General features: G+C 39.2%; 1 protein-coding gene across 1 annotated transcript in view; it reads left to right on the top strand.

Moving 5' to 3' along the window:
• The window catches only part of LOC126259852 (isoleucine--tRNA ligase, mitochondrial), a 96,585-nt gene that overhangs the window by 49,493 nt on the left and 34,357 nt on the right, over positions 1-12,735 (top strand). The window contains exons 5-6 of the mRNA XM_049956907.1: positions 4,475-4,524; positions 7,974-8,296. Coding sequence (XP_049812864.1) covers positions 4,475-4,524; positions 7,974-8,296 — 373 coding nt within the window. The remainder of the gene's footprint in view (positions 1-4,474; positions 4,525-7,973; positions 8,297-12,735) is intronic.

Genomic DNA, 12,735 nt, shown 5'->3' with positions numbered 1-12,735 from the left:
CTCTCCATGCTACTCTATCCTGTGCAAGCTTCTTCATCTCCCAGTACCTACTGCAACCTACATCCTTCTGAATCTGCTTAGTGTATTCATCTCTTGGTCTCCCCCTACGATTTTTACCCTCCACGATGCCCTCCAATACTAAATTGGTGATCCCTTGATGCCTCAGAACATGTCCTACCAACCGATCCCTTCTTCTGGTCAAGTTTTGCCACAAACTTCTCTTCTCCCCAATCCTATTCAATACTTCCTCATTAGTTATGTGATCTACCCATCTAATCTTCAGCATTCTTCTGTAGCACCACATTTCGAAAGCTTCTATTCTCTTCTTGTCCAAACTATTTACCGTCCATGTTTCACTTCCATACATGGCTACACTCCATACAAATACTTTCAGAAATGACTTCCTGACACTTAAATCTATACTCGATGTTAACAAATTTCTCTTCTTCAGAAACGCTTTCCTTGCCATTGCCAGTCTACATTTTATATCCTCTCTACTTCGACCATCATCAGTTATTTTGCTACCCAAATAACAAAACTCCTTTACTACTTTAAGTGTCTCATTTCCTAATCTAATACCCTCAACATCACCCGACTTAATTCGACTACATTCCATTATCCCCGTTTTGCTTTTGTTGATGTTCATCTTATATCCTCCCTTCAAGACACCATCCATTCCATTCAACTACTCTTCCAAGTCCTTTGCTGTCTCTGACAGAATTACAATGTCATCGGCGAACCTCAAAGTTTTTATTTCTTCTCCATGGATTTTAATACCTACTCCAAATTTTTCTTTTGTTTCCTTTACTGCTTGCTCAATATACAGATTGAATAACATCGGGGAGAGGCTACAACCCTGTCTTACTCCCTTCCCAACCACTGCTTCCCTTTCATGTCCCTCGACTCTTATAACTGCCATCTGGTTTCTGTACAAATTGTAAATAGCCTTTCGCTCCCTGTATTTTACCCCTGCCACCTTTAGAATTTGAAAGAGAGTATTCCAGTCAACATTGTCAAAAGCTTTCTCAAGTCTACAAATGCTAGAAACGTAGGTTTGCCTTTCCTTAATCTTTCTTCTAAGATAAGTTGTAAGGTCAGTATTGCCTCACGTGTTCCACTATTTCTACGGAATCCAAACTGATCTTCCCCGAGGCCAGCTTCTACTAGTTTTTCCATTCATCTGTAAAGAATTCGCGTTGGTATTTTGCAGCTGTGGCTTATTAAACTGATTGTCCGGTAATTTTCACATCTGTCAACACCTGCTTTCTTTGGGATTGGAATTATTATATTCTTCTTGAAGTCTGAGGGTATTTCACCTGTTTCATACATCTTGCTCACTAGATGGTAGAGTTTTGTCAGGACTGGCTCTCCCAAGGCCGTCAGTAGTTCCAATGGAATGTTGTCTACTCCGGGGGCCTTGTTTCGACTCAGGTCTTTCAGTGCTCTGTCAAACTCTTTACGCAGTATCGTATCTCCCATTTCATCTTCATCTACATCCTCTTCCATTTCCTTAATATTGCCCTCAAGTACATCGCCCTTGTATAGACCCTCTATATACTCCTTCCACCTTTCTGCTTTCCCTTCTTTGCTTAGAACTGGGTTTCCATCTGAGCTCTTGATGTTCATACAAGTGGTTCTCTTATCTCCAAAGGTCTCTTTAATTTTCCTGTAGGCAGTATCTATCTTACCTCTAGTGAGAAAAGCATCTACATCCTTACATTTGCCCTCTAGCCATCCCTGCTTAGCCATTTTGCACTTCCTGTCGATCTCATTTTTGAGATGTTTGTATTCCTTTTTGCCTGCTTCATTTACTGCATTTTTATATTTTCTTCTGTTACCCAAGGATTTCTACTAGCCCTCGTCTTTTTACCTATTTGATCCTCTGCTGCCTTCACTACTTCATCCCTCAAAGCTACCCATTCCTCTTCTACTGTATTTCTTTCCCCCATTCCTGTCAATTGTTCCCTTATGCTCTCCCTGAAACTCTGTACAACCTCTGGTTCTTTCAGTTTATCCAGGTCCCATCTCCTTAAATTCCCACCTTTTTGCAGTTTCTTCAGTTTTAATCTACAGGTCATAACCAATAGATTGTGGTCAGAGTCCACATCTGCCCCTGGAAATGTCTTACAATTTAAAACCTGGTTCCTAAATCTCTGTCTTACCATTATATAATCTATCTGATACCTTTTAGTATCTCCAGGGTTCTTCCATGTATACAACCTTCTATCATGATTCTTAAACCAAGTGTTAGCTATGATTAAGTTGTGCTCTGTGCAAAATTCTACCAGGCGGCTTCCTCTTTCATTTCTTAGCCCCAATCCATATTCACATACTACGTTTCCTTCTCTCCCTTTTCCTACACTCGAATTCCAGTCACCCATGACTATTAAATTTTCGTCTCCCTTCACTATCTGAATAATTTCTTTTATTTCATCATACATTTCTTCAATTTCTTCGTCATCTGCAGAGCTAGTTGGCATATAGACTTGTACTACTGTAGTAGGTGTGGGCTTCGTATCTATCTTGGCCACAACAATGCGTTCACTATGCTGTTTGTAGTAGCTTACCCGCATTCCTATTTTCCTATTCATTATTAAGCCTTCTCCTGCATTACCCCTATTTGACTTTGTGTTGATAACCCTGTAGTCACCTGACCAGAAGTCTTGTTCCTCCTGCCACCGAACTTCACTAATTCCCACTACATCTAACTTTAATCTATCCATTTCCCTTTTTAAATTTTCTAACCTACCTGCCCGATTAAGGGATCTGACATTCCACGCTCCGATCCGTAGAACGCCAGTTTTCTTTCTCCTGATAACGACATCCTCTTGAGTAGTCCCCGCCCGGAGATCCGAATGGGGGACTATTTTACCTCCGGAATATTTTACCCAAGAGGACGCCATCATCATTTAATCATACAGTAAAGCTGCATGCCCTCGGGAAAAATTACGGCCGTAGTTTCCCCTTGCTTTCAGCCGTTCGCAGTACCAGCACAGCAAGGTCGTTTTGGTTATTGTTACACGGCCAGATCAGTCAATCATCCAGACTGTTGCCCTTGCAACTACTGAAAAGGCTGCTGCCCCTCTTCAGGAACCACACGTTTGTCTGGCCTCTCAACAGATACCCCTCCGTTGTGGTTGTACCTACGGTACGGCTATCTGTATCGCTGAGGCACGCAAGCCTCCCCACCAACGGCAAGGTCCATGGTTCATGGGGGGGGGAGCTATCAAAGGTAGAGCCACCTAAAAAACGACATGTCATATAGCAGTTGTTATATAAACACTGTTCGACCTTCTACATTGGCATGACTACAACCAATTTATCAATTAGGATGAATGGGCATAGGGAGAGGGTGTATACTAGCAACTTGCAATATCCTGTTGCAGAGCATGTTCTACAAAATGACATTCATGACCTCCGCACTTGTTTCACCACATGTGCCATCTGGATTTTTCCCTGAGACACCAGTTTCTCAGAACTCCACAGGTGGGAACTAACTCTACAACATGTCCTTGGTTCTCGCCACCCACCCGCCCTTAATTTACATTAATTTCTTCCATTCCAGCGCTTCTTCACTGTAACTACTTTTTGCTTCACTCCATTTCAGTTTTCTAGCCTTTCATTATCTTTCCCATCTATTTTTCACCAACCCCCTCACACCTTTGTTATGTACAATACTGCTGCTATTTGTTGAGTAGATTTTTTATATATCCAATTACAAAATTAACTTAGAATTTTTTTGGTTTATGGAGATATTATAGCCATTTTTCACCATTGAGACACTTAACAATGACAGTTTTATTGTAGTGCAATTTGACATGTGATGTTTATCCCTGGTTTTGTTATGTAAATGCTAACACGCGCCCTTGAAAAAATACAAGTATTAGAACAATATGATTTGCACAAGAAATGTTCACACATCTTTTGCCAGTATGTCTTTTTTTACAATTTTGTATAAAAGTCTCAAAACGTTGCTGTGGTTGTGATCTAGGCCATTGTGTGTGAATAGTGCAAATTAAAATGAAGTAAGCAAAATTTTGCTGTGGCCATTAGGGCATAGGCAAAGGTAGACTTAGGTCACAATCTGCAGAAAAGGTAGTTAAATTCAAAGCTATTGCCCTGAACTGTGTGAAGAATACATACCAGTAATGACGTGACTGTATGTAAACTGAAATTACATGTGATTAAAATTGATTGTTTCTAAAAGTTGGTGGGCTTTCAATTTATCAGTGATACAGGCTCTGTACGTAGGGGCTAAGAACAGCTAAAAGTTGGAGGAAAGAGAGAGAGAGAGAGAGAGAGAGAGAGAGAGAGAGAGAGAGAGAGAGAGCAGGAGCAGATACACACAGTTTTATTCTTTAACTTCCATACAGGGTCAGGTACTTACTTTCAATACGTTTGAAAAATATTCTGTTAAAAGACCATGTTCTTAAATGTTATTGCATTTGCTTCATATGGCAATATTTGTTTTCAGGGTTTGATCTATAGAGCATATAAACCAGTTTTCTGGTCTCCATCATCAAGGTAAGTAACTTCTTATTTTTATTATATGTGTGACATTTAAGCTAATATATGGGATAAATGGTGTCAGTTACATATTAAGACCGATTCAGCATTAGCCATGAAAGTGAAATGAATTTTTTTTTATGTTCCTCGGTTTTGTGTAGCTGTAGCTTTTATTTGTTACTGCTTCTTAATAAAGTAGTTGTGTGGTGCTTAAGTTATGGCTACAAATCCAGTCTCCAGTTAGTATTATGATTATTTTTTCTATCACAGATTGCTTTCTTTTACAACTGATAATACTTTGTGTGTGTGTGAAAAAATGGCAGGATATATCATGGCTCAATGTTCATACTAAACTATAGGCTCCATTGTAACTGGCCGGTAAATCAGTTCAGAGAATGGAGGAAGGCAACAGCATATCACCTCCAATAGGACCATGGCCAGTGAAGCACTGAGGTGCTCATCCAACCTATAGGTTGAAAACAGTTTTATTATTATTATCATTATTATTATTGTTATTATTATAGTAGGAAAGTTCTGGAAAAATGTACATAATTTAATACAGGAGTGTGCCTGTTGATGACACAATGTTCTGGTATTCGGGCAGTGGTCTAGTTTACTCCTAAATTATTTTTAATAATAATAGTGATATGATTTTTATTATTGTAGTATATGGAAAACAAAAATTAGAATTTTACTCACTGCAGATCTATCATTAGTGATACCTGTTTTCACCTATTTTTTGTATTCCTAATTTGTGAATGTAAAAACTTCTCATTGATTTTTTGTGCCATCTTTATTTCCTCTACTGCTTTTTATATTAAAGCTAATTGTAAGATTTCTTCATCTCTTCAAACATATTCTGCTCCACAGTCTTGTAAGATTGTAAAAACTTTCTTTGCTCTGTACTTATGATCACTTTTAAATTTTGTGACCTGAAATATTAACTCAGTGCTATGACCAATATTTTATTTTCTGCCCCAACTTTTTATTTAGTTTTAATTTATAGAATTTGTGAATAACTTTGAATGAATGATATGACCTTTTACCAGATGATTTCCTCTGGCAATACCAGTTATATACAAACCACTGAGCAGTAAATAATGTACGTCTCAAGTCGAGAGGGTGCTGCTGTGTGCAGTTGACGATATGTATAAATAAAACCGGGATGCAAATGTTATTGGACTACTGTTATTTAGATCTGAATTCTCTTAGCTGAATGCTGGGGACAGATTCTTCAGTTAGGACACTTCTCTTTCTGGTCTCTTGCCTTGACGTTTTGACTTCATGGTTGTAAAACAAGCTTCCTATTCAGCTATGAAGTAACCCTCTAAACGAGTGCCAAATGGGGTGATAAGAAATGGAACTCGTAACTGAGAAGATGAAGGTTCAAATACCCATCCAGTCATGCACGATTTGTGTGTTTTATGGTTTCTGTAAATGGCATTAATCAAATGCTGGCATGGTTCTGTGAACAAAGCAATGAATGATTTCTTTCTGCACTCTTGTCTGTCCGACATACTGCACCTATTAGATGACCTCTGTCAGAGAGAGGTTACTGTTTGTTAAGCTGTACTTTGGCCTAAGTTCAGTGAAAAGGGCGTTTCAATTTGTATGCTAACTCACCACAGTATGGATCCCCAGTACAGAAGGAAATAACCCATTGAAAATCTTCTGTGTTGGACAGGATTGGTTGTTATTGATGCAAGTTTTGATTTCCCAAGGAAGTTTAAACTCGTTTCGATTTCCCAAGGAAGTTTTAACTCCAGCAAATGGATTCAAAAGTGCTCTTAGATGTTATAAATATCTTCTTTACAACCAAAAATAACTGAATCAATTAATGTAACTATTCTTCATACGGTTGAAGCATTGAGCAGTTGACAGACATGTAAACAAGACTGAAATCATCCCTAATATTGTGGACAATGTTATTTCTTGAGGGGGGAGGAGGAGGAGAAGGAGATTAGTGCTTAACATCCCATCAACAACAAGGGCATTACAGACAGAGCACAATTGGGTTAATTGGATTAGGGAAGGATGGGGTAGGAAATCAGCTGTGCCCTTTCAGAGGAACCATACCGGCACATTTGCCTGAAGGGAGAATGGAAAATCACGGCTATTTCTTGGAGCTAACAGACTAACACACAAACAGTTGCTGTGGCACTGGGGTTGAACTGGGATAGTTGCAGTTGACCGCTTTATTCCTCAACTATATGGTGAGTAGTTACCTTTACTTTTTGCATTATTGTATTCCACTCAGAATTTTCTAGAGTAATGTACAGTAAGACTGTAATGATGATCCAGTGTGTGTTTCTGAGAAGACTCAAAGGGTGGGCCATGTCACTCAGTTGACAGATCCAAAATTTTAAATAACCAGACAGGGATGTATGTGTTTTAATAGACATGAAACTTCATTTTGTTGCTATCTGCATAGTTGGATGCATAATGAGACATTGCACAGTAAAAAAGTACAGCAGTGTTAGGCAAAATTATAGTTATTATTGTGAATGCATCAGTCATTTATAGTATATAATTTTTTAATTTTTAAAAATACTTATTGCTCCTGGTAGAAGTCCCCTTTTTAGCCTGTTCAATTAACAGAGTATGCTGAGTAGGGTGCATAGGACTGAGCCCACCTCTATCACACCCTCCATCTTATCAGCAATGAAATCGACACCCATACTCAAACCAGCCTTCTCAGATGTTGCCTATGTTTGTAGTCTAGGTCCAGTGTTCTTCATATTATGTATTTTAAAGTTCTATGTACTGTGCTTCATAACCCATTTTTTGTGATTTAGATGCTTTGGTTACATACATCACAATAATGTAAAAATAAATTGGGAAACTTTCCTTGTTTCTTTAAATTTGTAGCCTCATGTCATTTTAATGTTTCTGAGGTATACATTTGGAGCCCAGGATGAGTTGGAATTAATACACTTCTCCACGTAAAAACACACTGTTCACTCACATTGAATAATTACCCTCAGAGATATAACTCCATTTACAGATATGTGTTGAATCTGTTAAAGCAAAAGTTCTGGCTGGCATGAATGCCAGAGCAGTGCTGGCATAGACGTTTATCCTTCCACTTTAGAATGGTGACACTGTGCCATTTTTTAGCTGAGTTATTGAAATATTAAATTATATTAATAGAACTGTAGATTATTTGGACATAGGTACCTCTCCAACCTTGGCACTGATTTTAAACTAAAAGTTAAAGTGTTTACTCTGATGAGGTGGCTTCATAGGGGTTTGACTTTGGTTTGTGTGTAACTGCACAGTTGTGTATGTGACCCTTACATGATGAGAATAATTCTTCTTTGAGCCAGGTATCAATGTTGAACTCTCCTGCCTTAAAGTCCCATGTTACTACCAAACTGCAGAAGTCTTCCAACTAAATATTTTGTCTTTAGATAATACTGATCAGAGAAAACTTCATTTTTATTTAGTTAACACCGAAAAATTTTCAGGACAGCACTGGCAGAAGCTGAACTGGAGTATAACCCAACTCACTGCAGTCAGGCTGTTACGGTACGCTTCCTGGTAAAGGACCTACCACCACAACTGAAAGAAATTACACCCCAACATGTATCACAAGTGTATTTGTTAATATGGACCACAACTCCTTGGACTCTGCCAATGACAAGTGCAGTATGTTATAGTCCAGAGATGACATACAGTGCAATTCATTTGGACAATTCAAAAGATGAAGTGTACATTTTAGCTTCTGAATGTATGAAGGACCTGCTAAATAAGATTGGAGCACAAGCAGAAGTTATCTCATCCTTTAAAGGTAAATTAATTCTCTGTACTTTCTGTACTTGCTTTTTAACAGGGCCACAGCTGCAGAATCGAGCAGATGTGTTAGGAGCAGCACCAGTTTCTGTTTATAAGCAGAATTTGGTTTAAATTTTGTTCTCACATGCCTCGGAAAGGAAGTGAATAGCATGTGTGTATATTACTGTGTTGACTAGTGTATATTAATTTACTCATATTCTAATTTATTTTAAGTTTTTCTACAAATTTTAGTACATTTGCATTGTGTGAGCTAACGTTGGAGTGCTGTGAGAATGTGAAAGCCAGAAGTAGCATAGCAAGATTACTCCTTGGGTTAGTGATATGTTCTTTGGTATAGACAAACATTGATGGATAGAGAATGCACCTGTTGTGTATGGATGCTGGGGAGAATTGACCACCGTCCATAAACAGTAGAAAGCTGTATTGTCCACAGTGGATGGTCCTCATTGTGCTGTCCTGGGCTGCAGTGGTGTTGGGTAACCTGTGACAAATGTTATGGCATCTGGGTGCCTACAGCATCACATGGGATTCCTGATATCACAGAGACTTTTAGCATCCTTGTTCTCAGTCAGTGTTCACCTGATGGTGAAGGGTGAACAGTGGCAGGGTTGCGAATCTCTGTGTTATTGGTGACAGTTAGTACTGGCTGAGCAGCTGTCCCCTTATACCTTAAAAACAAGTTTGAGTTATTGCCCGCTGCTGAAAGTACATCTGAAGCAGTATGGAATGCCTTGCTGATTTGGACTGTAGACAACCTTCCTGAAAGGCCTGAACAAGTGTAGAGGGTGGGATTGCTTGTAAGTGGAAGCTCTAGAGTTAGGTGGGTGGTGGAGCGCCTTAGGGAAAAAGCAGAGAGGTTAGAAAGGAAGGGCAGTGTCAACTCTGTTTCCTTGTCAGGTGGGAGGGTGGGTGGATTGCATCCAAGATATGGAGGAGGCTTTACCAGCAGCAGTTGAGCATACACAGCTGCAAATCATTGTTCATATCAGCATGAATGACACTTGCTTGTTGGCATCACAGGCCATTTTCGAGTGCTGCAGGCAGCTGTCTGCTTTGGTGAGGACAATTAGTCTTACACATGCCATGAAACCACAGTTAGCATTTTGTGATATGTTTCCAGAGCTGATCATGTGGTTTGGAGCCGAATGGAAGGCTTAAACCAGAGGATCAAACAATGTTATGATTACCATGAATGTTGATTTCTTGAACTTTGCTGTTGAGTGAAGAATTGTGGGAATCCCCCCCCCCCCCCACTCCCCCCAGCTCTCCCCAACCCAGCACCCTTCGTAGGCCAGGTGTGCACTACATGCAGGAAGTGACTATATAAGGTTAGTGAATTATGTGTTATGTGCAAATGGTTGTTTTTTTAAAGGGTAGAAAAATTGCTCCACAAGTGCAGTATGACCCATTCTCACTCCAGAAATAGAATAATACTATCTTCGTCTTCTTTTTCTTGTGCCTTTATTCTGTATAGTCATGGGGATGGCTTGTTTAAACAGGTCTTGGCCTTGTTAATGGATTAGGTGCTGGGTGCCCTTCTTGTCACGTTAGAGTGTGTGAAAGAGGTGCTCCTATTCCAGCAGCAGTGTCTATTGGTTCAAAGCCTGGATCCAAAAGAAGGATGGAAAATGTATACAGATGGTGTGGAAGCTACTGTAGCATTTAAAACATTCTTACTTTGACACGTCTATCCAGATGAATTACCGCTTTCACAAGCAAAACAGTCATAGTTTCCAGGTGCTTTAACATTGATTTTATATGTGACAAATAAGAATTAAAACCACAGCTTTCATTGTGTCAATGTAACAAGATTGTATATAATTGCCAGTTCTCAGTATGCAACTATTATTTGGACACAAGTGAAAAGTATTTAGAAACCATGATTATATGGCTTTGGAGATTGCCTAGAGAATTGTGTGGGGTATCACCAAAGACAGGTAAAGAGTCCTCTTCCAGTGACAAAGTAATCCGTTTGCTATCGTGTGTGAAACAAATTGTGCATGAAATAACCAAAGATGTCTCCTAACATGGGATCAACAGACATGAAATGAAAAAGTTTTTACTGTAGTTCTAACAGTGAAAAATCCAGGATGGAACATAACAATATTATGAAAAGGAACACACACACACACACACACACACACACACACAGTCATGCAAATGCAACTCACATGCATGACTGCAGTCTCAGGCAACTGAAAGCTCGCTGAGTGTGAGTTGTGTTTGCTTGATGGAGAGAGAGAGAGAGAGAGAGAGAGAGAGAGAGAGAGAGAGTGTGTGTGTGTGTGTGTGTGTGTGTGTGTGATCTACTTTTGACAAAGGCCTTATGGAGGACAGCAGGTGTTATGGGAGAGTAACTAAGAAAGAACACTCAGATGAATCCAAAGTGACACAGAGCTTTCATCACAGACTACTAAAATTGTACTAGAAACTACAAGAAAGATTTAATTCTTAGGCACAATGCAATATTGACATACCTTTGTGCTTGTCTGTGCAGTAATTCATTTCTAGAGGAGCTTTAAAATGACAATCTTTAGGTGTCAGAGTAACTATATTTATTTTGTATCGGAGGGGGGGGGGGGGGGGGCAAAACCCAGAGTGGCATACAGTCATCATCCCCAGTGCTCCAAAAATATGCAGCTCAGGCGAGCCGGTCTGTGCAACAAAACCAATCACAAGAGCAGCTCAAATGCCATCTCTCAGCACAGGTAACAGTATTAGCAAAAACAAAGCTGCCCTCAGCATGGAATGCAGCAAGCATGTTTGTTGTAACAGTCAAAGGTTTAATTTCAGAACAAACTGTGAAAGACCTTCGATAACGTATAAAATATAAACAGTCCTAACTATGATATAATTTTTCTGCAGTGTTAATTTTACTCATTGTTGCACTCTAGAAACACAGAGACTTCTCTCAAACTATGTAAATGGTATTGCTATAATATGGTGAAGAATATGGTCATAGCACAATTCAGTATTAATATCATAAGTACTTTATGTGTGGCTTGGTAGCTCAGTGGATAGGTGTCTGATTAGAAACCAAAAAGTAGTGGCTCAGTCCTCAGTCATACTGTGGAATTTCTTTCACTTCTTTTACTATTTTTTGTGTGTGTGTGTGTGTGTGTGTGTGTGTGTGTGTGTGTGTGAAAAACTGGCTGGGTAAGCTAGTTTAAATGTTGGGGAGAGGAGGGGGTGTATTGCCCCCTACAGGACCATGCCTAGTAAAGCATTGTGTTCAAACCAGTCTTCAGGTTGTCAACAGACTTATCTTTTTAAGCACCTTGTGACAGATTCTGTGCATCTGCAGTTTTCATGTGTGTGTCATTGTTATATAAAGATTACTAACAAATTAAATACACAGCCACATTTATTTTACTTTTTACAAATAATCTTCATTTCGCTCAGTGTATTTATCTGTCCTTGGAAATTTCCCACAAAACATGTACAGTGAAACCCCATTTTTATGTTCCCACATTTTACGTTTTCCCACTGTCTATGTTCATTTTTGTCAATCTCAACAGAAGTCCTGTTGTCTCAATACGCTTTCCCATCATTAATGATTCTGTTTTACAACATTTCCCAGGTTTTAGGTTTTCGTTGATGTTATCACAATGTTTAAGACTGATTTTCATGTAGATTTCTGCAAAATGAGCATTGTATTCCTACTCAAAGTCAGCCTTGGAATAAAGCAGAAAATGCAGATTATGTGCAAAATTATTGTTTACATAACTTAGTGTTATTGCAGCAATCAGTATTTTCATTGTTGGAGTGTTCGGACATGACCATCTGCATTATAAGTTCATAATGTTTGGAAGGGTGGGAAAGTATGCTGAGTCACTGCCTTATGATAATCACAATTTGATGACAGTGACTCCAGTAGCAAACTTCCTTCTGCTCACTGCGTTGTATTACAACAGCTTTAATTTAGTTTCACAGTCATTTATATAAATAAACGTTGGTTTTGAACATGGCTGTCTCTGTAATGGTCTTATACGAATTGTTGTTACTTCCACATGAAGTATGCTAATCTGTACTAGGCATGCAGTCTTAAGGTAGTATGACCTGATGGCTGATGTAAACATTCATCCTCAAGATGGTCCATAACATGACGAGAATTTCTGCCCCCTCTCTCACACGGGATATCCCTAAACCAAGTGACCTTGTCAGCAGCAAGCTGTAGGTTTCATGCTTCTTGTTCCTGTTTTCTGTCAACTTTAGTGTTATAACCAGTATTGTGTTGCAAGTTGTGTTTACCATAATTTTATAATGATTATCGGTAATAAGTCCCACATGTTGTTGTTGTTGTGGTCTTCAGTCCTGAGACTAGTTTGATGCAGCTCTCCACGCTACTCTATCCTGTGCAAGCTTCTTCATCTCCCAGTACCTACTGCAACCTACATCCTTCTGAATCTGCTTAGTGTATTCATCTCTTGGTCT

This window comes from Schistocerca nitens, chromosome 5 (genome assembly GCF_023898315.1).
Source record: "Schistocerca nitens isolate TAMUIC-IGC-003100 chromosome 5, iqSchNite1.1, whole genome shotgun sequence".
Classification (NCBI taxonomy): domain Eukaryota; kingdom Metazoa; phylum Arthropoda; class Insecta; order Orthoptera; family Acrididae; genus Schistocerca; species Schistocerca nitens.
This window is presented reverse-complemented; position numbering and strand designations above follow the sequence as displayed.